Genomic DNA, 25,932 nt, shown 5'->3' on the forward strand with positions numbered 1-25,932 from the left:
GGGACAGTGTTGACATGTCGTGGGGTTGTTAACCATTGTCATAGAGCAGTATCTGTACTGTTTAATGAGAAACTATTTGTTCTGCAAACCTTCATCTAAGGTACAAAAAAAAAAAAAAGATGTGAGATCAAATTGACAACAGCAACTCAAAAAGTTTGATGGGAAGCCTAGTTGAAGATAATGGTGATGGAATAATTTGGAAAAGGATAGTGAGAACAGCAGCACAACTGGAAGAATGTAATCGATGTCACTGAATTGTACATGTAGAAACTTTTGAAATGGTGTGACTTTGGCTATGTATATTTTCACCAAAAAAAAGTCTTCCAAGGTCGAGAAGGGAGAGTGTTGACATGTCCTGGGGTTGTTAACCAATGTCATAAAACAAGATGTGTACTGACTGTTTAATGAGAAACTATTTGTTCTGTAAACCTTCATCTAAAGTACAATTAAAAAAAAGAAACTCTGGAGACAACCAGTTATGATCCAGTTGTACCCCAGATTACCATATATCTTGCCAGATCATCCTGCAGTTTTTATGGCTGTTTTCTGTAACTCATGAGGCTTCCCTCACATCCTCCACCATCTCCATTTTCTACCTTGTCAGCTGTTGCCATTATCTAGCTGCTTTGGATATAGAAAACCTGTTAGATTTACCTTTTAGGCTGAGATGCAAGCCCAGATAGAAAATAGGCAGGTTGCAGTATAGATGAACCACGAAAACATAATGCTGAGTGAAACAAGTCTGTCACAAAAGGACAAATATTGTATGAGCCCACTTACATGAAATAGGCAAGTGTATAGCAACCAAAGCCTATTAGTGGTTACTAGGAGTGGGAGGGAGGAGGGAAAAGGAGAGTCATTGCTTCGGGGGCAGTGAGTTTCTGTGAATGGTGGTAGAATAATTTGGAAAAGGACAGTGGTGATGGTTGCACAACATGATGAATGTAATCAGTGTCACTGAATTATACATGTAAAAATTGTTGAATTGGCAGATGTTTTGTTATATGTGTTTTTACCACAATTAGAAAGAAAGAAATTAGACAGATTTCTGGTAGTTTTTCAGAAGGCAGGGCAGGTGTGCTTACAGTTATGTTATCCCAGGATTCTCTCATAAATGGAAACCCTCAAGTGAGGGTTTGTGAGCCCTTGAAAGAAAACAGCAAAACACGACTTTGGAAATAAAATCATGCTGTCCTCTGGGTGTCCTGGCACTTCCTTTGCAGGCCCCCTTTCGGCACCATTCCTTTCTGCAGTCCCACCCCACTTTTCAGCCCTGGAACATAGTCCCTTGAACATGCCACCTGCCTTTTCTCACTCTGGCCCCATCCTTTGGCTGCTCAGTTGATTTTTTCCACATCCTCACCCTCTTCCAGTTCCAAGCTAAATAGCCCTCACAGATGGCTTGTTCCATCAGAGATGTTTAAGAACACAGGACAGTGAACTGGGGTCCAGGAGGAGCTGCCAAAGCCTGAGGCTGCCCTTCCTACAGAGGCCCAAGACAACTTCGTCATCAGCTCCCGAGAAGTCCACGGACAGCAAGCAGAAAGGCTGACAGGTTGGAAGGTGGAGTGTCTCTTTAACACTGTAATCCTCTAGCAGCTAACAACTAGTTCTCACTTAGATTTACAAGTCAGAACCTGGAGCTGGATACATTGCATACTCCATTTTCCACAGAAGACAGAGCACTTTATAGTTGGCATTTCTCCCCTACTTTTTTACAACATAGAAAACCAACAGGAAATGGCAGTCCCGTTTGTGTTTTGGATCGTGGTTTGAGTCCTTACTAAACCTCTGTTTGAACTCCTGGAAAGGTCTAGGTCCCTGCCCTGCCTGACCTGAAGGGCAGTATTCCCAGCTGTCAGCACATCCTTGGGAAGAGGGTGAACTTCAGACACCTACTAGAAATCTTGCAGATGAGAGAAGACCCAGAATTTCACTCTTTCTTTCCTGTCAGCAAGGACATGTAAGTTTCCTGTCTGCCTTGTCATCACCTTTGGAACACTTTTCTCCTGCATCCCCCAGTATATACAATGGTCTGTATGCTTCTGCCCCCATCCATTATCCCAGCACCCTTCTTCCCTCTGTCATAATCAGATGGTTCTGGTTAATTTTGTCTCATAACAAGACAGCCTTTTCCTTGTGCTCACAAGCTATTCCTATGGGACTTACGACCTCTCAGTTCAGTCTCCCGCTTTCCCTTCCCTTGCTCTGTAGCCTTTGTAAGTGAATTCCTCTGATGTCACCATAGAAGGGCAGTATGTGCTGTTTGCTGCTATAGGAGTCTCTTTTCCCTCAGTAAGCAGAGCTCCCTTGAGAGGCCCCCCTCCCTTCCTCCATCAAAAGGCATGTTGGCAGCTTATCTGCTTGAACTCTGACACAACAGGACAGGGAACAATGACATGTGCAGAGTGGTCTGACCAGACTAAGGGAAGTTAACTCTGAGCCAAAGAGAGCAGACAGTTGAAGGAGCTTCCCCTGGAAAGAAATGAGAAGAGAAGAAAAGGAAAGGGATTAGATGGAAAGGGAAAATTGTATGGCAGTGAAACGCTCCCTAAGAATGGAATCAGAGGTCATTATCACCTTGGCAACGAGTGTCACAAAACAATATGTGTATTAATTGTTTAATGAGAAACTAATTTGCTCTGTAAACCTTCATCTAAAGCACAATTTAAAAAAAAAAAATCATCATCACCTCCCTAAGCATGGTCTTTCTGCTGAGAAGTAAACTATTGCTCTCTCTCTTTTCCTTTTTCATATCTTGCTCCAAGATCAAGGGTTGCCAGATGAACAGCACATCCTATTGTTCGCACAGTAAAAGTTTCTTGGATTTGTGGAGCCTTTGGGTGCCCAGAGGAAGGAGGAAGCTTTGATTTCCTTTGTCCTGTCCTCATGCTGTCTGGTGGACTTTCCTCTTTATAGTGCATCCACTATAAGAGCTCTAGATTTGCAGTACAGAGAACTTTCTGGGAACACTCGTATACAGGTCTTAACTTAGCAGCCAGCAGTGAATAGTTTCCCATATTCACTCAGTTCATCAGTTGATAGCTGAAATCCTGCCGTACTGTGTCCGGGGAAATGAAATCAGTCTGAATGATAGAACTCTTTTCAGGGCAGGTATTCTGAGAAATTTTTATTTTTGGTATCTCTGTTCTTGCCTGCAGCTTGGCCAAGCACCCATTCAATTTGTGCTCGTCTAAATGCAGAATTATCAGAAATGTTTATTTTGTCCTGAGGACCTTTAGGCTGCTGTTGAGCCAGGGGAGTGTAGTATCCTTCAGTGAGAAGGACCTCAGTCGATCCCTTTCTACAAGAGTGCCCTATGCTCTTTGCAGAAGTATCATTACCTTCATAAGAGGCAACATAGTGTGATAGACTGAGCACTGACTTTGGAGCAGGACAAATTTGGGTTCAAATCCCAGCTTCAACACTTCCTAGATGTTTGTTTTCTCTGAGCTTCAGCTTCTTCTGGAAAGTAGGCATGATGACACCTGTCTCACAGAATTACTGTGATAATCAAATGAAACAACATAATGCCTGGCAACCATCAGTCACCACTTCATCTACAACACCACAGCTTTCCCAGTAAAATGGTACATTTTAGCCACCAAGAAGCTATAACCAATGAAAATTACAGAGGAAGTGTTGCCTTGCTCTACTTGCCACTACCGTGAACCTCCATAACGGGCTTCTTGGATTCTCATGAGTTTTGGTTTCTAGAACTTCCCTGCCCTGAGTTTGTTCAGTGTTATTTTTCACTTGAGAGGACTTTATTTCATGATAAATACCCACGTGCTGTAGAATGTTTGAATGGTGATTCTCCTAGAAGGCAAGCCTGTTGCCTCTGTGCTGCCACAGATGTTACTGGCAAACTCATCTCTAGAGACCACTCCTTGCCTCTTTGCACCTTAGCTTTTCTTAAGAGATCCTTCCTGGCTTCAGATCTGATAAGAAGTTAGCCAGAAAGAGTATCCTCAGTCTCCTGTGGGGATTACAGCCCTTGGTTTGTACCCTCCAAGTGGCCCAGAAGGAGCTACAGAGTGTCAGAGATGGCCATGGGAAAGAAACAGGGCTCAGAACAAGAGCATGGTGCATGAGCCAGCAGGTCCCCACTGCCTGCTGGAGCAAGCTCATGAGGCTGCTGACAAGTCTTCAGAACACTAAACAGGTGATTAAAACATCAGTATAAGCCTTCCAAAGCTCACAGAAAGCCAAAAACTTAGTTTGGACACCAACAGAAATTTTCCACTGTAGAGCTTTATAAACTGGTCTGCTGTTTCTGCCTCTGCTCTGTGGCCAGAGGGGAGCTCTATGCTAATGATTCTATAAAACTCTCCAAGTCTTCCTGAGTGGCATATCATATGAGAAGAAACTATACCACGTTTTTCCATCAGGAATTCTCTCTAGCTTCTCACTGTTAGTTCAAATTCTGAATCTCCAACCCTTCCAAAAAGGCCAAGTCCAGCCCTTGGTACTGTCCCGTGACAGGGATGAGCTCCAGCATTAAGCTGAGTGGCATAACTTTCTTTCCTTTCCTCCTTCCCAAGATGACTGCCCAGAATCATAGAAGCCTTTATGGAAAGAGACCTTCAAAGTCATTTGGGCCAACCCCTTCATTTTGCAGACAAAGTTAAGTAACTTGCCCAAAATCACAAGTAAAGATACCATGAAGTGGCCTTTCCACTAGACCCTGCTTCCACCAGACTTGTGGCATGTCAGCTGCCCAAGAGAATTATACCAAGCGCAAAAGGAGTTCAGTCTTCAGGAAATCAGCAATGAGAGACTGCCCCTTTACACTTCCACCCTAGACCAACATCTTTCCAGTCTTTGGGGCTGTGAGGGTCCCTGCCCGAGGAATGTGTAACGCTCTGACTCTGTTGTGAGCGTGGGCAGTTAGAACAGGGATTAAGAGCAGAGGCACGTTTCACCTCCTCCACTTACTAGCTGCATGTTGTTGTTGTTGTTGGGTGTCATTGAGTCTGTTCCAACTCATGGTGACCCCTGTGACGGAGTGGAACTGCCCCATAGAGTTTTCTTGGCCAAAATCTTTATGGAAGCAGATCACGAGGACTTTCTCCCGCCGAACTGCTGGAGAGGTTCAAACCACCAATCTTTAGCACTTAACCATTGCTACTATCTGCGTAACATTGAGCAAATTATTTAACTTTCCTGTGCCTTGATTTCCTCATCTATAAAAGTGAGGTAGTGGCAGTACCTACTTCATGGGGTGGTTGTGAGAATTGAATGAGTTGATGCATGTAAAGCATTTGGCACAGTGTCTGGCACATAATAACTATTCACTCAGTGGTTAGCTATAGCTGTTAGGGTGAGTGAAGCACGCAGTAGGTTTTGTTGTTATGCCCTGAAAGGCCTAATAGTTCTCTCCCAGGAAGGCCACACTGGTGAGGTGGCTAGAGCACTGGACTAGGAAGTCATTGCATGTGGCTCAAATCTTAGCTCTGCTGAGCATATCATTTAATTTATTTGCGTTTCAGTTTCCTTATCTATGTTATCTTTATCAGGATGTGAGGGTGACTCCTTCACAGGGTGCTGAGAATTTCTAAGTCATAAAAGTGCCATGAAAAATGTAAGGTAGCATTATATGCATATTAGCTAAAGTAGAGTTAGTTACATTTTGAAGAGTGGACTAAAATTGTGATCACTTGCACCAATCTGTCCAGCCTTTGGATTGGTGTTTCTCAAACATCAGTGATTCTCAAACATCAGTGTCCATAAGTACCTGGAACACTTTTTTAAAGTGCAGATTCCAGGGCCCTACCTCTGGAAATACTACTTCATTTAGTCCAAAGTGGAGTGAAAGAATCTGCATTTTTAACAAGCTCTCTATGTGGTTCTAGTGCAGGTGGTTTTAAAGAGTGTTTTTAAATGTTCAAAGTTGAAGAAAAGGGTAACTCATATTTATTGAGCTGCTTCTGTTTCCCAGGCATTTGCCTTCCCAGGCAGCTCCCAATAACCTTATGCCCTGGTGGCACAGTGGTTAAGAGCTTCGCTGCTAACCAAAAGGTCGGCAGTTCAAATCCACCAGCTGCTCCTTGGAAACCCTATGGGGCAGTTCTACTCTGTCCTGTAGGGTCGCTGTGAGTCAGAATCGACTCAGCTGCCACGAGTTTGGTTTGGTTTGGTTTTTTATACCTTATCTCAAGCTATGGACAGACTCATATCCACTTTAGTTTGAAAAACTTGTCTCCAGCTATGAGGCATGAGCTGCATTTGAGATTCAGGACTCTAGAAATGTGGGACCTGAAAATATAAAGTGAAGAGCTTTATATGTCAACCTTAATCCCAGAGAATTTCTGTATACCTAAGTTTTAATATGCTATGGGGATTCTCCAGACATAGGTGTAATTTTTTTCAGGGCATGACATCAGTGCTTTGAAGAGTATAGTCTCACCTCCTACTGAGGTGTGTTGTACTCTGCCCTGGGGCAGCAGCTTCTAGTTAAGACAAGGTGAATCAGGCCCGGAGCTGGGCTTCTTGCGGTATCTTATTTCATATTAGAAACTCTGTAGGCAGCCTGTCAGAGAAAGCACCTGTCCCTTATTAGGTCTGAACCTCCATGGGTTGCACCACCCAAAGCAGAAAATAGCATCTCTGACTCTGTCCAGCGTGTCTGTGTTACGCAGCTTCAAGGAGCATTAGTCACATAGTATACAATGTGGCTGGCACCCCCTCCAGAATGTTCCCTGGAATTGTGCAACCCAGTGACCCTAAGGCTGCCATATGCCTCCCATGGACCATCATCTACATTGTCCAAGTACCCGGAGCGTATATTAGATACTGCAGACAGATTTTTTTTTTTTAATCCACACAGATACACTTAAGTAAATATATTTACATACATACATTAAAGTACCTGCCTTTAAGAATCTTACTAAGGAGACAAAACAGGACAGATTAACAGATACTAAGCATAAGCAAACCAACTGATCAAATTTAATGTGTGACATGAACTTGACAGAGACTGCATTCTTGGTGACAAATTCAGGATCCAAAAAGAATTTGGTGGGCTACAGTGGTAGAAATAGATAACAAGATGAAGTCAAATAAGAATAAATGTAAAATCCTACCTTTATCCCAAACCCGTTAACCCATGGCCATCGAGTCAATTCTGACTCATAGTGACCCTGTAGGACAGAGTAGAAGTCCCCCATAGGGTTTTCAAGAAGCAGCTGGTGGATTCAAACTGCCAGCTTTTTGGTTAGCAGCCAAATGCTTAACCACTTGTACCACCAGGGCTCCTTTATCCCAAAAGTCAGCTGCAAATAGCAAGTAGCATGCAGCATAATACTAAGTAATAAGGTTTCTTACAGCATGGGGAGACCTCAGTAAAGGTAATGATATAAAAGGAAGTAGTAAAGAGCTTGCACTCAGTACAGGGAGTGATGATTTAGCCGTGTATGTGAAAACAGTTAGGGATTTTGTTGATTAAAGCTCAGTGTGTCAGTGGGCATTGGTGGTTCAGTGGTTGAATTCTCACCTTCCATGCGAGAGACTCAGGTTCGATTCCCAGCCAATGTATCTCATGGGCAACCACCATCCATCTGTCACTGGAGGCTTGCGTGTTGCTCTAATGCTGCAAGGTTTCAGCAGAGCCTTCAGACTGAAAAAAACCAGAAAGAAAGGCCTGGCAATCTGCTTCTAAAAATAGCCAGGGAAAATCCTATGGGTCACAACAATTTGATCCGCAGCCAATCATGGGAATGGTGCAGGACCAGGCAGCATTTCATTCCATTGTGCATTGGGTTGCCATGAACCAGATGCTGACGTAAGGGTAGCTCACAGCAACAACATATGTCAATAGTGCAGGGTGGTGAACAACAAACTACTGTAGCCTTGGCCTATTCATAGAATTGTGGTGTCCTGAACAGAACGAGAGAAGAGATGATCTGAGCTGTTCTCAGCTGCCAGATCAGATCACACATGGGCACTCACTTTAGGAGACATAGTCTTAGAGAAAGTCTTAATGAAAGAATAAGCAGGATGTTGAGACAATTGAAGTAGGAACAGTTGAAGGAAGTGGGACTATTTAGCCTAAAGAAGTATGAGACAGCAGACTTAATAATTTGAGGCCAGTCGGGTAGAAGCAGAATTCTCCCAATTAGAAAAGTCTAAAATGGAATGGACTCCCAAGTAGAAAATGAACTCCCTTTAGATCCACTGCAAAACAGACTTCCTGTGCAGCATGGTCAGGACTGGAAGTGTTTTAGTTAGGGAAGTCTATTAGTAGAAGTAATAATAAAAATTACTTACATGTTTCTTAAACATGAAGTAAAGACTGGTTTTAAAAAGTTTCCCCAGGGTCTTGAGTCCTCGCCACCTGAAGTATTCAAGAAAGGATTGGATCGCTGGGGCAAGTTGTAGAGGAGGTACTGTTGTGACTCTGAATAATTATCAAGGCCCCTTCCAACCACAGGGCAAGAAAACTTGCTTTGTGGCATGTAAGAAATAGATATTGAGGGCTGCTTGTAAGGTCTGAGAACATTAATGAAATGTAGGCCTAGTCCATAGGGGCTGAAGGAACAACTGTATACTTGGAAGAGGTGAGTGTTAGGTTACTGTAGAATCAATCCTTCAGTGGACTGAGAAGTCTATGAAGTCAAGGACTGCATCTGCCTTCTTCTGTCTCGTGTCCCCAGGATGTCTAGCATGGTCCTTGTCACATAGTACAGCCTCAGGAGAGATTTGTGGAAGGTAGGCTGGCAGGCTGGACAAAAGGCTAACTGGCATCTTTTGGAAGGAAAGACTTTTTATCAAGCTTAGAGGAAGATGTGGAAATAACTTGATTGCATAAAGGTAAAGTCATAGTAGGTTGCGGGAATCATCTGTAAACTCTCAGAGGTGCAGGAGGGAGCACATGGCATGCAGGAGAATAGCAAACAGGGTCGCCTGGAGTCAAGGATTAGGAAATCAGAGGAAGAAGTGAGAGTGGTGATACACAGTGGGAAGAGTGGGTGGTAGAGGGCTTGCACAGAGCCTGGGAAGCACTGAGAGAGAGATGGGGAGTTCAGGCTGATGCATCTTGTAGCAAGGCTAAGCCCAGGGGAATTATCTGCCCTGACTTCTCAAGATCCATAAAGGAGTAGGGTGCCAAGTCTCTGCAGAGAGCTTTTCTTCTCCCTTGGCCTGCCTCTCCCTCCTCCCTCGAGGGAAGAGGAGTGAGAATTCTGTCCTCCTAAGAACCCTGGTGGTGCAGGGGTTAAGCACTCAGCTGCTAACCAAAAAAGGTTGGCAGTTCGAACCCACCAGCAGCTCCAAAGGAAAAAGATGTGGCAGTCTGCTTCCGTAAAGATTACAGCCTTGGAAACCCTATGGGGCAGTTCTACTCTGCCCTATAGGGTTGCTCTGAGTCGCATTCGAGTCGATGGCAACAAGTTTGGTTTTTTGTTTTGTTTTTTAAGTGCTGTAGGTAGGGGCATTAGGGGCAGGAGCTCTGCAGTGGCATGTACTCCTCTCTTCAGACAGGGAGAATCTTTGGATGTACCTGGTACGAATGTAACCTACCCCCTGCTGGAGTAGGAACTTTGTTTTGTTCTCTGCTGGATCCCCAGGGTCTAGAAAAGTGCCTAGAATAGTAGACACTTAGTAAATACATGTACTGAATGCTGCAGATGTCTCAGAAAGGGCCCTGTCTCCCCCACACAGAGTAGATAAAACTGGCAGCAAATTTGGTGAAAGAGCCTCAACATAGACCTCAGAGGTGGTCTCTTGAATACGGCTGTCTTAAGGCAGATAAGAACGTGGCTCAGAGTGACCAGAGCCCAAAATTCAGTGTCCCTTGCCCAAAATGAACTGGCAGTGTAGAAACAGCCTGCATGTGATGTTTGCAGGCTGAGACAGACTCGAAGCCTTCCATCCCCAGGGGCTGAGCTTGTAGCCTCCCCTGCTGGTTCAGTAAGTGAGGGGCCAGCGCCTGTGTTCCAGGTTTCAGACCAGCTGAAGCCAGCCAGACCTGAATGGCTTGTGTTGGCAGTGCCAGTATCCGCCCCTAAGCCCTGCCAATGTGGGTGGCTGCTCTCAGAGCACTCTGCAGGGGAAGCAGGGTTGGCCTGCAGCCCAAGCTACTGCTGCCTATAGCTTGCTCTCTGCGTCACTCTCGCTGTTGAGAATGCACCTTGCTGGTACAGCAGAGCGCAGACCTGTAGAAGAGAATAGTTTTCTTTCTGTGAGAGGAAGGTTCAAGAAGAGACAGCTGACTCAGCCCCAGGAGAGACCAGGCTCCTCTCTGGCTTTGTTCAGAATGTCCAAGCTCAGGAAATTCAGGTGGGTAAAAGTCATATTGGGGATTTTCTCGTCATTACTCTCGTATTGGAAGACATGGAACAAGGATCCTGCTGGGTTTTATTTAAGGAGGATATTATTACCAAAGCAAAGCCCCCACCCCAATATGAAGGGGCCAGATGGACAAGGTGGTTTTGATGTTTACTTACTACAGGATTTTATTTCTGATTTGGGCATTAGTGGCATGCTTGTCCTAAAGCCCAAGCCCTTGGGGCCTCTCTAGAGTCCAGGAGAATGCATGCATGCCTCGGATTAGATCCAGGAATATTTTTGGAGAATAGGAAGAGGGACAGCTGGAGAGAGGCGGGGAACTCCCCCCACCAAGTGGCCTGCCCAGAAGCCTAGATCCAACACTTAGCTCTGAATAAAATATTCCAGCAGCGTCAACAGCCAGGTGAGCATTCCAGGTCCTCTCACCTTATCCCTAGGCTGTGCACCAGCTCTGTGCTTCCCACCTTGCTTCTGAGTGGTATTGGGCAAATTGCCCCTTTCTCTGAGCAGTCAGAGTGAGGCAGCCAGGAAGAGAAGCAGCCACTCAGATTTATTGAGCACTTACTGGGCCCAGGCATTTTGCTGAGTACTTGATATGCATTATCTTTCTCTCTTTTTTAATATTATTGTGGTATAATATATATAACAAAACATTTGCCATTTCAACCATTTTTATGTATATAATTCATGATGGACATTTACATTCACCATCGCCACTATCTGCTTCCAGATTTTTCATCACCATAAACAGAAATTCAGTACCCCTTAATTAAGCAGTAATTGCCCTTATCCTCTCCCACCTGCCGCTGATAACAACTAATAAATTTTGTCTCTACATATTTGCCTATTCTAGGTATTTCATATAAGTGGAATCATGTAATATTTGTCCTTTTATGTCTGACTTATTTCACTCAGCATGTTTTCAAGGTTCATCCATGTCATGGCATGTGTCAGAACTTTCTTTTTATGGCTGAACAATATTCCATTGTATCATACAATGGAATATTGTTTACTTGTTCATCTGTTGACGGGCACTTGGGTTATTTCCACCTTTTAGGTATTGTGGAGTGTGATGCAATGAACATCGGTGTACAAGTATCTGTGTCCCTGCTTTCAAGTCTTTTGGGTATATACCTAGGAATGGAGTTGCTGGATCATATGTTAATCCTGTGTTTAACCTTTTGAGGAACCACTAAACTGTTTTCCACAGCAGCTGCACCATTTTAGAATCCCACCAACAACGGATGAGGGTTCCAGTTTCTCCACATGCCAACCCCCCATAAGTTATTTTCCATTTTTCTCATAATAGCCATTTATTGGATGTGAAGTGGCATCTCATTGTGGTTTTGATTTGCATTTTCCTAATGACAAATGAGCATCTTTTCATGTGCTTAGTGGCCATTTGGAAATCCTGGTGGCACAGTAGTTAAGAGCTACAGCTGCTAACCAAAAGATCAGCAGTTCAGATCCACCAGGCACTCCTTGGAAACTCTATGGGGCAGTTCTACTCTGTCCTGTAGGGTCGCTATGAGTCGGAATCAACTCAACGGCAATGGGTTTGGTTTTTTTTTTTTTTTTTTAATTGGCCATTTGTATATCTTCTTTGGTAAAATGTCTGTTCAAGTCCTTCGCTCATTTTTTAATTGAATTGTTTGTTTTTCTGTTGTTGAATTTTCAGAGTTCTTTATATATTCTGGATATTAAACCGTTATCAGATATATGGTTCCCAGATATTTTCTCCATTTTCTATATTGTCTCTGTACTTCGTTGATAAAGTCCTCTGATGCACAAAAGTTGCCTTATCTCTTGTAAACCTCATAAACAACCTGAGCCAACAGACTCAGAGACGTTAAGTAACTCATCTAAGGACACACAGCTAGGAAGTAGCAGTTAAGACTTAAGCTCAGGTCTATCTGACTCTGAAGCCCAGGTTCTTGACCAACCCCCTGTATTGTCTTGCCTCTTCCCAAAACGGACCCATTTTTTCCTACAGTACTTATCTCTTCACTGCCAGTGTATGTTCCACAACTCTGTTTCCCCCTACTGTCCCTCCAGTGTGAACACAGTCTTCCTCCTGGTAGCCAAATACCGATCTATACCTTTTGGATTCTTCAGTAAAACTCTATTGGAGTTACCTACTCACCCCACCTATCCCATAAGTCCTTCCAACTTATCCAGTTCCACCTAGCCCTCTTTGGGAGACTTAGGGGTAGCATGCCCACCCACATGTGCACGCTTGTGCACACACAGAGTGGATGTGTGCGGGGAGAGCAGGCTGCCACACCAGTCTGCCAAGAGGCATCTATGCAGTGCCAGCTGATTGGTGACGGCCCATACTTCATGCTCTAAGAAGAAAACTCAGTTGTTGGGACTAGACGTGTGGAATGGTGTGGCTGCTGTGGGTTGGCCAGTCATGTTCGTGTATTATCTTGTGACCCATTGGCCCCTTAGCTAGCATAGACCAGCCATACGACGAGAAGGCTAGGCCTGGACATCAGGATTCGAAGTGACTGAAGAAGTGGCCTATGCTTAGCAATTTGCGTAGAAATGAGGGCTTGCTTCAGGGGGGATAGGGAAAGAGTGAAAGACTGTTGGAGTTGATCCTGTGGACAGTATGCCCTGGGGGTTGTCAGACTATGCATCTGGCACAGAGACCCTGGCCGTTTCTCTTTCTACCCCTTTTGTCATTCAGCCCCCTCACAGGTTCTTCCTTTCTCTCCCCTCTGACCCCGTGCCCCTTGCTCTCAATTCCATACCAGTTCCTTCTGATCCAGGTAGCTCATGAATGTGTACCTCCCCGTCCAAAGCTTCCGCCTCTGCCTTCAGAGTGATTGTGCATCCTTGTGGCCAGTTTCCCTCCTGCCCCTGGAGTCTGGTCTCTGCCAGGAAACCCCTCCCCCTAGGAATGTGAATGAACCATTTCCTCTGTCCTCCCAGCTCCAGAGGATTCCCTGTGTGGTAATTACTTCTTGTGTCTGAACTTGCATTGGCAGACCCCTTCTCAGGCTGACCTACCCTTGGCCATTACAGAATTGTGCTTTCCACCCTTCAGTCTCTTGTGAGGGTGAGTTGTGCAGAGCTAGAGGTTGCCACTTTGTGAAAACACTATAGTCTGAGTTAAATTTTTTGTAGCCAATCTTGTAGACTTGGCTCATTAAAGATGGTAATTAACCCATTGCTAATTGACCTCAGAAGCCCGCCAAGCCGCCTGGATTTTACCAGCTTTGGTGGTGGATTTGTAGGCTATTTTAAGGTTCTTTAATGATGTCAGCAAGACTTCACTTTCCTGTCTGCATCATATTTGCTCTGAGGACATTCTGTAAAATTAACAAGCTATAAAGTTTGATTGAAGGTTTCAACAAATGTGAGAATAATTGGCTCCACTTAGAGAAACAAGAAAAACAACCTGTAAACTTGAGTTTGTGGGGAAACCCCGTGTGATTTTTCTCTTTAACCAGAGGAGCAGTAGCAAGCTAGACTTTTTAAGACCGGAAAATCATAGAACTGGTTGATAACTGTAAGTTTAAATTCTAATCCCCCAAAGCGAAAGTTCAGAAAAATAAATTTTGCAAAAACTGACTAGCCACTATGGTGCTCGTGCCTTCCAAGAGGCTTGTTTGGAGAAAATGGGAAGCCAATAAAGATAGAGTAAGTCCCTGATTCCATAGAGCTTGCATTCAGAGACCTGGTTCAGCTCTCTGACCCCTCCTCATATCCCTTGGAATGGGGGGGGGGGGCGTGTCTCCCTTCCCTGTGGCTGCTCTAAGGTACTAAGTCTTGCAACTCCAAGAACATCAGTATGTGGTGCCTGACGCATGTAGGTGCTCGATAAGTGTTAGTTCTTTTTTTCTCTCTCTCACCCTTCTCCACCTTCCATAAGGCAGCCGAAGTCTCTTTTTCTGTTCTCCTGTTTCTCTGCCCAGGCTGGGCTCGGTCCCCTGCTGGAGCTGCCCTTAGGTCATGTTGAGTGGTTATGGACAGTCACCAGTTTTCAGAGAACACCATTCTTTGCTTATCCACCTTCTCACCTAAGATACTGCAGGGCAATATAGCCCAGCCAGGCTTCCCTCTTCTTTCTCGACCTAGAGGTTTCTTCCTGCTTTCCTCAAGACCAAGCCTTCTCTCTAGCTCCAGCCCCAACTCGTCCCATGCAGTGCTCATATTATCTCTCTCTAAGGAACTGAGCCTGGGACAGGACAGACTCATGTATCTCCTCGCCACATCTTACTTTCAGTTTTCCTTTCTGCTTGGTTTTTTGCGTGTGGACCTGATCAGGGTGATAACTGGAGCCCTGAAGCTAGAGGTTTCAGTTCCCACTAATGTGGCAGGTTAGCTCAGATGGTCTTCAGGGGAAGGGGCTTTCTCCGGGTGCCTTTCCTTCAGCTCTTCCCTGACCTAAAGCGCGTTTTCTTTTCAAAGCTGATTGGGAAAGTGTGTGTGAGGTATTTTGTCTGTAACTTTAGAGTTCTTGACAATCTCCACAGTGAGTCTCCCTCCAGAAGGTCCATGACTGCCACTGAGAAGGTGCTAGTCCCCAGGTTCCCCAGGGGTATTCCCTGGCTGGAAGCTCTTTCACCTACCTCCAGCCCCAGTCCAGCCCAGCCTGTTAGAGCTGGGAAGGAGGCCTCTGCTGCCCAGCTCTCCTGCCTCTGGAGAATCTAGTTTGCCCAGAGCTTCAATGTACATACCACTTACATTCTCTGTTTTTCATTGATATAGAATGGAAAAACGTGCTCATGAACAGAGTTATTGTGGGGATTATGTCATAGACTTCATCTGGACTCCTTCCTCTCCAAGCAGAGAGACTAGCTTTAACCCCTCTCCTACCAGGAAGTCCTCCTTCTCCAGACAAAGATGATCTCGGAGTTTGCTTTTTGTAGGTGGTTTGAAGGACTTCTCTGTCATAATATCCTTTATTAACCATATTTAAACTGGTTTGTTGTTGTTACTGATTTTTTACTGACTCAAGTGCTGGAGGCTTTGTCTAGGAAGAGTATTCCCATAAGCCTCTGCAGAACTCCAGGGTCAGGAGCGTCGCAGTCCTCAACCCACTGGGTTTATTCCTGCTCCCTTAAAGAAGAATGCGGTAGCAGACAGGCCAGGCGTCTGGACACCAATGGTATCACTGTGCCCCTGGGCGAGCCCTAGACTTTCTGCCTCTCAGTTTCCCCATCTACTAAACAGCTCGAGCTCTTCCTCTCCCATTCCCACAGTGCGCTCTAGAGACCTAAGGAAACCATACAACCGTGGCTGTTCTCCCTGCTGGTTGGACTGCAAAGGAGACAGGACACTCTTCCAAAAAGCTGGGTGACTTTTCTCTCTCCAGACAGTAGATTCCTTCTCAGAGACCCTAACGGTAAGAGCCCTTTTGAGAATCAGCCAGGAGTGCCCTTATGCTAGGCGATGAACTAATGGCCATAGCAGACCCAATCCCCAAGGAAGCCAGGTTCCTTCTAAATAGGGAGAAAATAAAGCTGGGGGGATGGTGGGGAAAGCCACCTCCTTTTTGCTTTTGTGTCCATGCGCTTGACAGTTCCCACTGATCCTCTTAAGGATGTGCCGCAGGCAGGCTCAGGATGTCTGCATGCCTGGGTCCTGCTGTGCCCGGGAAATCCCCATCTCCAGGAGTCCCACGTCTACACATGTGGCTTTTCTCCCTTGGCCAGGAATCACGCTTTCTTCCTGAGCCGTTTAGCATACCTTCCAGCCCATGTGCTAACAGCAGTAATTCTCCTGCCCGCCTATCAGCCATCCGTGCATGCCCCTCTTCTGAGCAGCTTTCTGCTGCACACTCAGCAGGGGTGCCAGTTTCTCTCTCACCATCCAGGTGATGCCAGGGACCCATCTCAAGCTTTTGCTTCATCACCCTCTCACTCCTTAACCCCTACCTCCTCCCCATTCAGTGGCAGTAGCCTCACACCGAAAAGGAAAGTCCTGGACCCATTACATAATTCTCCATAGTGCAAGCAGTAGCTAGGGCATAAGGTCAGAGGTCATGGTGGGGTCAGGTGGCTGACACACACTGTAACGACAAGGTGGTTAAAATTAGACCACAGAGAGGAAACTGGCAGTCTTGTGGAAATGCAGAAGTTTCCTCTGTGAGTGAGAGGCTGGGGATGCAGGGAGGCCACTGTGCGTGCTGCCTGCCAGGCTATTACTCATTTCAGCTCTGTTCTTTAATGCCTTTTAGCCCCTGCTTCTGTATTTCTAGCCTTCCTCATCACATGTTTGAACACACGCGATGGAACCCATGGTCACCTGCCCTGGCCCAAGGAGAGCTTCCTTCCTCCTCCAAGGAGGTGAGCCCAGCACTGGGCGCCCCCAGCTCAAGAGCTGTTCTCTCCTGAGCTTCTTCTGGGTAGCTGAGCATCTTGTAGGTGGTTGAGGTACTTAGCCTGATATTCCAGCCTATAGTGGTAGCAGGCCCATTGGAGAGGAAGAGCATGGACCACCCCTAGGCAGGGGAGAGCAGCCAGATTGGATGGGAGAAGGTGGCAGAGGATGGCGTCATGGAGCACACAGTTGACTGGTGTGTGTGGCACCCTTTCTGGCCAGCAGCTGGCAGAGTGGTGCACATTTACACTGTGTCTGAGAGGACTTGGCTCATGCCTGCTTCCGGTGCTCCCTGTAGTACCCAGGCCAGCATCCCTGTGCCTACCAGTCTTCATTGTGAACCTGTTGTATACCCTTGGTACCCCTTGCCAGTGAAGTATGAGAAGTTTGTGATGTGGTCTTTGCCACCAGTGAGATTACTGTCCGAGTGAAGGAGATATCACATGTACCTGTAAATATTGAGCACACAGTCCGACCATCTCATATTAGTACTTGACTGAGTGATACAGACGTATAAGTCCCTTTCACATTAAGAAATGGGGAAGCATTAAAAGGGCCGGGAGCAGGGGAGAACTCACTATGGGTGAGTCAGTGATAAAGAAGGGGCTGCCACCCTGTGGCATATATGGCCACTGAAGTGTGTTCCCCATGTGGGATGGCTTTCACCTGCTTCCCAGCTTCAGATCAAGCAGGGCCCCTCCTCTCCCTTGGTGACCGCCCAGCCAGCAGGGAGGAGAGGTCACCAGAGGCAAGAGGAGGGCACAAAAGGGCTAGAGTGATGGAGAGTGCAAGCAGAGCAGGTAAGTCTGGAGGTGAGCACATGCGTGTGTGGTCACACGGGCAGGACCCCAGACGAGGTGGCCGTGGTTTGACGATTGCTCAAGATATTGAATTTCATTTCAGCTAAATCAGCCCCAGCTTCTCTGACAGCACTGGCTCATATGCTGATGTGGCCACATGGGAGCAGGGTGGTGTCAACCGCTGGAGGAGCAGGGCTTTGGTGAAACACCCCCACCTGCTTTGCCTGTCTCCCTTCTCCTGACAGTCTTCTGCCTGACCCCAGTCTCTCAAGCATGAGGAGCTGTTAGGTGGGGCAGGAACCTGTCAGGGAAAGCCCAAAGTGATCGGACTGAAATGAAACAGCCAGGAAAGCCCTGGTCATTCATTTTGCATTCAGGCTTGCAAGTTCTTTGGGGAGGCTGGAGAGAGGGAAACTAAGAGGAGAGTGGAGAGTGGCAGCAAGCAGGACCAGGAGAGCTGTGTTCTGTGTAGCCCAGTGTTCTGCACTCCACCCTTCCTTCTATCAATTAGATACCAAGTTTAGGAGAATCTGATTTATTTATTTTATATCAGAACTAAAATAAAAGAAAGGCAAAACCTGAGAAGGCCCCTGACATTGGTGCTGGGGTTGTCTGGTACCCCAGAGAGACGGGTGGTAACTTTATTTCTTCAGAAGAGCTTGGTCCTTAACCCACCCTTGGCCCTCACTCACCATCTTTCACACGCGCACACACACTCCCACTCACTCAGTCTGTATCCTTTGCCCAGTAACTTTGACACATTTCTCATGTGCCCTCAACCAGCAGTCTCTCTCATCTTCATCTTCCCTTACAGAAAATAGTATTTTTCTTCTCTCTCTCTCACCCTGTAGGTTATTGCAGCCGACTGCAAAAGGGTCACAGTGCTGAAGTATTTTCTGGAAGCCCTTTGTGGACAAGAAGAGCCTCTGCTGGCATTCAAGGGTGGAAAATATGTGTCAGTGGCACCCGTCCCAGACACCATGGGAAAGGAAGTGGGAAGCCAAGAGGGAAAACAACTGGAAGATGAGGTACTGTGCGGGAAGAGCGCGCTACAGCAGAGGGAAGCGCCCCCACCCCAGCCCTGCGCTGCCCAGGGCTTCGGCTGCATCTCCTGGTTATTTATAACTGCTCAGAGCAGTGTCTGTATTAATACGACCAGCCAGCTTCTCAAGAGTGCACTCTGCTGGTGCCCCTTTCTGCCAGTCCCACCCCAGTGCCTCCATCTCATTCCACTACGAGTTCCAGATGCTTCTTTTTAATGTTGCATTGGAGGAGAAGGGAGGGAAAGAGAGTTTAATAATGTGCAGCTCTGGAGGCTTAGGAAAGGGAGTAGAGAGAGGGGGGTGTTAGGGTTCAGCCTGAGGATCAAGTTTATAGATGTGTGGAGTGCAGTGCAGCACAGGCCTGAACTCCAGCCTCCAGCACACGTACAGGAAGAGCTGACATTGCTGGCCCCTGTGGAAAATCACCCCCTCTCTCCCCTCTCTCACTCCCTCCCTCCCTGCTAGCACATCCTGATGTGATTAAGGAATTCTCCTCTTGTTTGTTTGCCCTTGGTTGTTCCTGTAGCCCTTGCTTCACTTCAGGCCACTCGTGCATGCCTCTGTGTGTGTGTGTGTGTGTGTGTGTGTGTGTGTGGGCACGCTCATGCCTGTGTACCACCCCATAAACACCACTGGCAGTTGCCATGCCATGCCTGTATGTATCTTTCTGGGTGCGATTGTTGATGTGGGTCTGTATGTGCTGGGTTTGTGTGTCAGTTTACATTGAACACTGCTGCCAGCTCCCTGCTGTCTGTGGGTTCTTGGTCAGTGTGAGTGTGTGATGGTGTCAGAGCATATATGTGTTTAATATCACTGCCAGCTGTCCTGCTGTGTGTCTGGGTGTGAGTAACTGTCTGGATGTGTATGCACACACACCTCACTTTCACCTGAAGGTTGACTCTTTCCTTCTTTTACCCCACAGTGTTAAAGACAGGGGACTTAGGTGGAAAGGAACATGGGACTTAGGGAAGGAACAGAAGTGATTCTAGCCAGAGGCCAGGTCACCCGTAGGCCAACACAGTCATTTGGCGCACAGCAGTCTCAAGCGCCTGGTGAAGCAGGGTGGGGTACAGGGATGAAATCAGCAACAGGCCAGAGAAGCCAGATGTCAGCTGGAAGCTGTCATTTGTGATCTGAGGCAGTGATAGAGTGGCCACCTTTGGTTCAGAGTCTTAAGAGCAGCAAAGTCTTGGACTGCCTTCATTAGAATCGCTGGAGAACTCCACCCCTCCCCTGATGACATAGGGCTCAGCTTCCAGGACAGAGGTGGTTCCAGGGGTAAAGCTGAGCCCAGGATTCGAGACTCTTCCAGATGAAACCTGGGCAGGGAATAACGGGAAAGAATGAGCTGTCAGCGTGGGAGGAGACAGTGGAGTTGCTAAAGCCATTTGAGTGTCTAGGCTTCAGCTGTGGCAGAGCAGTGCCACCCAAGCCCTGGGCACGGTGTAGGGAAGCAGGGGTGGCACAACACCTCAGTCTGTTATCTCATCCACACTCTAAGGCTGAGGCAGGCAATGAAAGATAAGCAAGGCTAGTCCTCAGGATGGCTGCAAGAGACGTCCTCTGGACAGCAGAGCCTGTAGTACCAAATCAGATTAGGCAAGTAAGGCTCAGAGGTAGGGGTACAGTGTAAAAGCCAAAAGGGTCTCCTCCTGTCTTAGAAGGAACAGAACAGCTCTGCTCCCAGATCTTGTCTGTGTCACACTATCCCCTCCTTCTAAGACTTATTGACCAGGCAAAGGTTGTGACCCACACCAAGCTACCCACTTCTTCCTTTCCCACTAGCCTGCTGGGTTCCTTTATGTTAGTGGCCCCTGGGAAACCCTACTTACCCTGGTCTGTGTAATTTCATAACCCTGTACTTCCTCGTTTGCTGTGAGAGCTGAGCGAATCTCAGACAAGCCTCTCTGACCCTCTTTTGACCTCCGGCTCCTTCTAGGCCCCATGATAGCCCTGTAGATCCCTCATCAGAGCAGGCTGTGTTCCCCCACGGGCCAGTCAGGCATCCTGTTCCACTCACTCCAGTCCAGGTTAGCCCTGTGAACAAGGAAGTGAGTATGCAGAGAGCCTTCCTCCTTCCCGTGGCCCTGGGCCTCTTTGGAGGTGCACCCTGTGACACTGTAGCAAGCCTGTTGCCAGATGAGTGGTGACTGTGGACAGACCCCAGGCCCCTGAGACCTCTTAGGATAGTGGCAGTTCTGGCCCTATCTTGAGATCTCATCTCTCCCCCAACTGTAGGACTGCATCACTTAAGGTGATTGGGAGGCAGAAGGGAAGCTGTTCCTTCAGACATCATCCTTCATGAACAGAACAGAGTCCTCAGGGATGCTACCGAAACACCCATCTCCCTACCCCTGGATTCTGCTCCCAAAACAAAATACCTCCCATCACCCACACACCCTACCAACCACTTTCAGCCAAGAGAATCCATCTGAATATCATCTGTGATACACAGTGAGAGGAGAGAGAAGTCTGTACTGAATGGGCCCAGGGCAGGCCTATGGGAGGCCTGGTGAAACTGAGCCACTAAGGCCTGGATCTGGGCTTATGGTCCACATTCAGGCTGACTTTGTAATAGTGACGAGAACCCAAAGAGGTACCTTTTGGAAAAAGGACCCCAGCCCAGTGCTACTTGCCCAGAATTAGGTAATAGCACAGACTTGGAGTCAGACTCACTTGGATTTGAATCCCTGCTCTTCCGCCTATAGCTATGTGACCTTGAGCAAGTTATTTAACTCTTGTTGTTCACTTATAAAGTAGAGATGATAACAGCACCCATTTCACAAGTGGTTGTGAGGATTGAATGAGTTAATACATGAACAGTGCTTAGCCCAGTACCTGACCAATCATAAGCCCTCAGTAAATGGTAGCTGTTACTATCATAACCATTGTCATAATTATCACCCAGTTAGAAACACAGGAATCTTCTCCTGCTAAATCCCTCCCCATGTACCCGCGCTAACACTGTCCCTCAAAGGAAGCTGCTTGGCCAGCTGCATGTTCTCTACTGACCAAGGCCAAAAGTGAGAGCGTGAGGAATGGAGCTTGGGACCACCCAGAGAGTGGCGGTTCTGAGAGCAGTGGCTGTGCGTGGGGAGATGCCATCCCTGGGGAATGCTCCGCCAGCCTGGCAGCAGGCGCCTGATGCTAGCCAGCCACCTCCTATCCTGCGGGGCCCAGGGAGAGCAGCTGAGCAAAGTCATGTCGTGTGAACTCCCATAATGGGGCCGTGCAGCTCCCTTACCACCAGGCCGTGATCTTAAAAAGAAACCAGGGCAAGGTCTGCTGAGCTAGAGCATCTACTCCCTGACTCAGTCTGGTCTGGGATGAGGGAATGTCCACGCCTAACTCCCAGCTGTTGGGCAGAGTTGATTTCTATCAGATCATTAGCATGAATTAGATTTAAATTGAGTGGTTTAATTCTCTCTGTTGTTCCCCGCTTTGGTGATTTCAAAATGAAAATAGGCTCAAAGTTTGCTCTTATGAGTATGCAAGAAGAATGAAGAGCTTTGAGTGAAAGCATGGCCATATATATGTGTGTGAGTGGGCAGGCATGCAGTATGTATGTGTATGTGTCTGTGACTCTGTTAAGAGGAAAGAGCCCTAAAGTACAAAGGGGAGCAATTTGGGAGGAAGAGTGACAGCTTCTGTCTACCCCCTCTCTACCTGAGTAGAGGGAAGCACACACCTTGAGGGGCCCTTTGCAGGGAATGGTGGGGGATGCCTGAAATGGCAGAAGGGTGGGTTTGGTAAACGCCCTGGGCTCACAGTGTCCTCTTTCCCCTGTCGGCACCACCACCCAAAGGAGGAGGACGTGGTGATTGAAGACTTTGAGGAAGATTCAGAGGCTGGAGGCAGTGGGGGTGAGGATGACATCAGGGAACTTCGGGCCAAGAAACTGGCTCTGGCCAGGAAGATAGCGGAGCAGCAGCGTCGCCAAGAAAAGATCCAGGTGGGGCCTGTCTGGCAAGGGTGCTACCCAACGAGGTGGTGGCTGTATAGAGTATGGTGGGGGTGTGCGCAAGGGATAGGGGTGAGCAGGACCCTTTCAGGAAGGGTCTCACAGTGTCCTGTCTAGCACCACCCTGCTGTTTTCTTACTCCACCACTAAATTCTGGTAGCATGTTTGGTGCCTGGGGCCTCCCTCTCCTGGGTTCCAAGGCAAGGTCAGGGTCTTCTCAGAAAATCTGATAAAAGCTTCTCCCCCAGTGATGATCTATAAATACATACTCAAGCATACCACACGTATATGATCTTTCATACAGTTTCACAGGTTTCACAGTTCACCTGCGCCTTATCCAGGTCCTCCTCCCGGGGAGGCCATGGAGTTGAGAGCACGTATTCTCAGGGGAGAGGATGTCATAGCACAGTCTACTTATCTGGATTCCCAGTGTAATGGAAGAGCCCCCTCTAGACAGAACACTGTCTTCACCCTCCCAGAGAGAAACTACTTAATCTCCACACGAGGACTTCCTCCACCATCAGCCCTCCCGTGCACCGTACCCTCATTTCCAGCAAGTTTTTATTTCTGGATATCCCAGCTCACTTCCTTTTATCTAGGACTCAGAGGAAACAGAGAAGAGCTGGTCGTGCTCCCTCGTTTAATGACTAACTCTATGCATGGGGATGCATCAGGCCACTCCCCTCAGCCTCTTTAGGAATGTCTGTTTTCAAGTCTGTCTTCAGCTGCCCCTCTCCTTTGGCACAGGGCCTAAGAGCGTGTGATCAGGCAGACCTGACTGCAGTCCAAGTTCCACCACTTACTGCTCTGTGATGGTGGGCAAGTTATTAGCTTCTCTGAGCCTGTTTCCTCGTCTATAAAGTGAAAGTGGTAACAGTGCCTATGTCTCAGATTCGCTGTGAGGCTGAAGTAAGACAGTGCTTGCCAAGTGGTTGGCACAATGCATGTCATGTAGTGTGTGCTCCATAAATGGTCACTGTGGTCTGACAGTCTAATAGCCCCTCAGACAGAGTCCTGGCCTGGGAAACAGAATGAATAGCAGTTGGAATCCATCATTCCTCAGACATATTCATGTTCCCGCTGGAATCAAGTGTGTGTAATACCTCGACCAGCATTATCCATCATGGAGGCTGGCTCTGTGCATCTGCATGTAAACCACTGCTGTGGCCCTCAGGTCCTCTTCATCCTCCAGCTTCTGCCCTGTGACTCTTCTCTTTTTCACCCTCAGTCTTCCCAAAAGTCCCATCTATACTCACCACCTCAATTCCTTGACTTCCTATTCACTCTCAACCCAGCAGTTGCAGAACATTGTGCCAGAACCTACCAGAACCTGTCTTTATCAGATCTCAGCCTCCTCATAGTTGACTCACCAGTAGCTTTGACCCTGAAACCACCTTCCTCCGACTTCATTTAGTACAAATAAACCCTTGTCTTTTCTCTCTCTCCACCATAGGTTTCCTCACCACCATGCTTTCTCTGGTCTCCTTCCTTCCTTCTTACTGTTTAGTCTCAGCGAGCTGAGTTGATGATGTTCAGCAAACATTTGTTCGATGACTTAATAGATGGGAGCAACTAGAGCATCATCTGAAGTTTCTGCCTGGCTTTTAACCCTTGTATCTAATTTCTTATCGAATGCTGTTTATTCACTCATTTATTCCGTCTTCTCCTCTCTGTTCCCATTGCCTACTACTATTATAGTTCAGGTGCTTGCTTGAATTGTAACAATCAAGGTCTCAACATTGTACAACTCCAGGGGGTGCCATTTATCTTGTAATCTGTGAATGGCACCTCCTGGAGGCATGCAGTACACGGTCATATTATCATCTACTGCCTCCAGTGCATCATACATGTTTTTATCATTGTCTTCCCAAAAGAGCCACTGCCCTGCTCATAAATCATCAATGCCTTTGTTTGACCAATAAAATGAAGTTTAATTCCTTATTATGGCATTGAAGGCTTTGCCATCCGTTCTCAGTTTTTCCAGCTTCTTCTCCCACTACTTCATCCCGCATGAGCCTTTACTAGCTGTGTGACATTGGCCAAATGATTTACCTTCTCTGAACCTGTTTTCCTGTCTACAAAATGAAAATGGTGATAGCATCTACTGCTTAGAGGCCGAGATGAGACAGTAGCTGTCAGAGCTGTCAGGTGTCCATCCAGACACGCAGGCACCCCTGCCTGGACAGCAACACTAACCTTCTTCTCTGCTCACTGTCCCCCAAACCTGCTCTGCCCTTTCCCACTCTTAGGTCTTGTTAATGCCGTTCCCTCAAACCAGAGTACCCGTTTCCTGTTCCACATTTCCTGTTACCTGTTGAAATTCTATTCCTCCTTCAATCCCCAGATGAAACTCCATCTCCCCAATGAAGCCTTCGTCAGATCCCCCCAGGAGGAATTCATCGCTCTCTGCTCAGTGTTCCTGTAGCATTGATTTATACTTCATTTGTGAAACTTATATCATGTCTCGGATTACAGTTCTTTCTGGGCTTGCTTCTCCCACTGTATTGTGGATGCCTTGGAATCAGGGACCAGGTCTTCAGTTTAGCAAGTGGTATTGAACATATACTATGCTAGTGGTTGGGAGACACAGAAGTGAGCAAAAAAAAAGCCACCTTCCAGAGTGTACAAGGAGAAACCAGTGTTTAAACAAGTGATTTGAAGTGTGAACCAGTGTTGTTAGGAAAAAGAGGTAAAAAATGCTACCTTTCTGCTATGGGAGCACATAATGAGGGATCTGAACCTGTCTAGAGCACTGTGTTCAGCTTTTCCTCTCCCAGCAACAAGCAGTACCGTACAAGTAGGAGGTCTTCTGTAAGATGTGACCTCCAGCGCCCCTGGCTGCCCCTGTCTAGGAGACCTGTTCTCCCCATCAGCTCCCTCAGAGGAGGCTGCTCAGGCCCCAGCACTGAGGGCCTCCTAGGGGCTGGCCAGAGCTTGGGGTGCTGTGGCGCCTTTAAGAACAGGCCCCACATACACCACTGCTGGCGGCCCTGCCTCCTGTCCGCCTCCTTCTTCCAGCCTCACAGCCACAGGAGGATTTCTCAGCAGAGGAAAAATTCCCCCCCCCCCCCCCCCCTTTTTAATGCCCGGGGCCCTTCACTTCCATAATTCTTCATTTTCCAGCCTTGAACGTAAGCCAGACACATCTGTCTGGCCATATGCGTGAACCCTGGAGTCTGTGCCGAGGTGGCTGTAAAACAGGGCCGGTGAAGGCCCTTCTGGGAGAGCACACACATGTGTGTGCCCTCGGGCCATTGGCTCCCTGCCCAGAACCACGGGGGCTTCAGCGCTCCAAACCCATGTTAACCTTTTCTTATTTTTCCTCTTTTTGTTTAATTTAAGGGGAGAGACCCAAGGAAAAGGTATAAATTGTCCTGGGAGTAGGGGAGAGGCTCCTAGCTCAAGAGGCCATTATTGTTGGCAGGTACCTGGGTCACACTAATACAATAAGGAAGAGAGAAGCAGCAAGTGAATTCAGATCGGAGCAATGGGCTATAAATTAACACTG

General features: G+C 47.2%; 1 protein-coding gene across 3 annotated transcripts in view; it reads left to right on the forward strand.

Annotated features, from left to right (window-relative positions):
* The window catches only part of SMG6 (SMG6 nonsense mediated mRNA decay factor), a 239,658-nt gene that overhangs the window by 198,908 nt on the left and 14,818 nt on the right, over positions 1-25,932 (forward strand). Inside the window, exons 14-16 of one of the 3 annotated variants that reach the window (XM_023731155.1) lie at positions 18,272-18,448; positions 22,269-22,415; positions 24,769-25,232. In XM_023731155.1, the coding sequence (XP_023586923.1) occupies positions 18,272-18,448; positions 22,269-22,415; positions 24,769-24,849 (405 nt within the window). In that variant the 3' untranslated portion in view covers positions 24,850-25,232. Of the gene's footprint in view, positions 1-15,955; positions 16,587-18,271; positions 18,449-22,268; positions 22,416-24,768; positions 25,233-25,932 lie in introns of those variants that run through there. The other 2 variants (XM_023731156.1, XM_004376149.2) reach the window with 2 other exon arrangements.

This window comes from Trichechus manatus, unplaced genomic scaffold, assembly GCF_000243295.1.
Source record: "Trichechus manatus latirostris isolate Lorelei unplaced genomic scaffold, TriManLat1.0 scaffold00040, whole genome shotgun sequence".
NCBI lineage: Eukaryota > Metazoa > Chordata > Mammalia > Sirenia > Trichechidae > Trichechus > Trichechus manatus.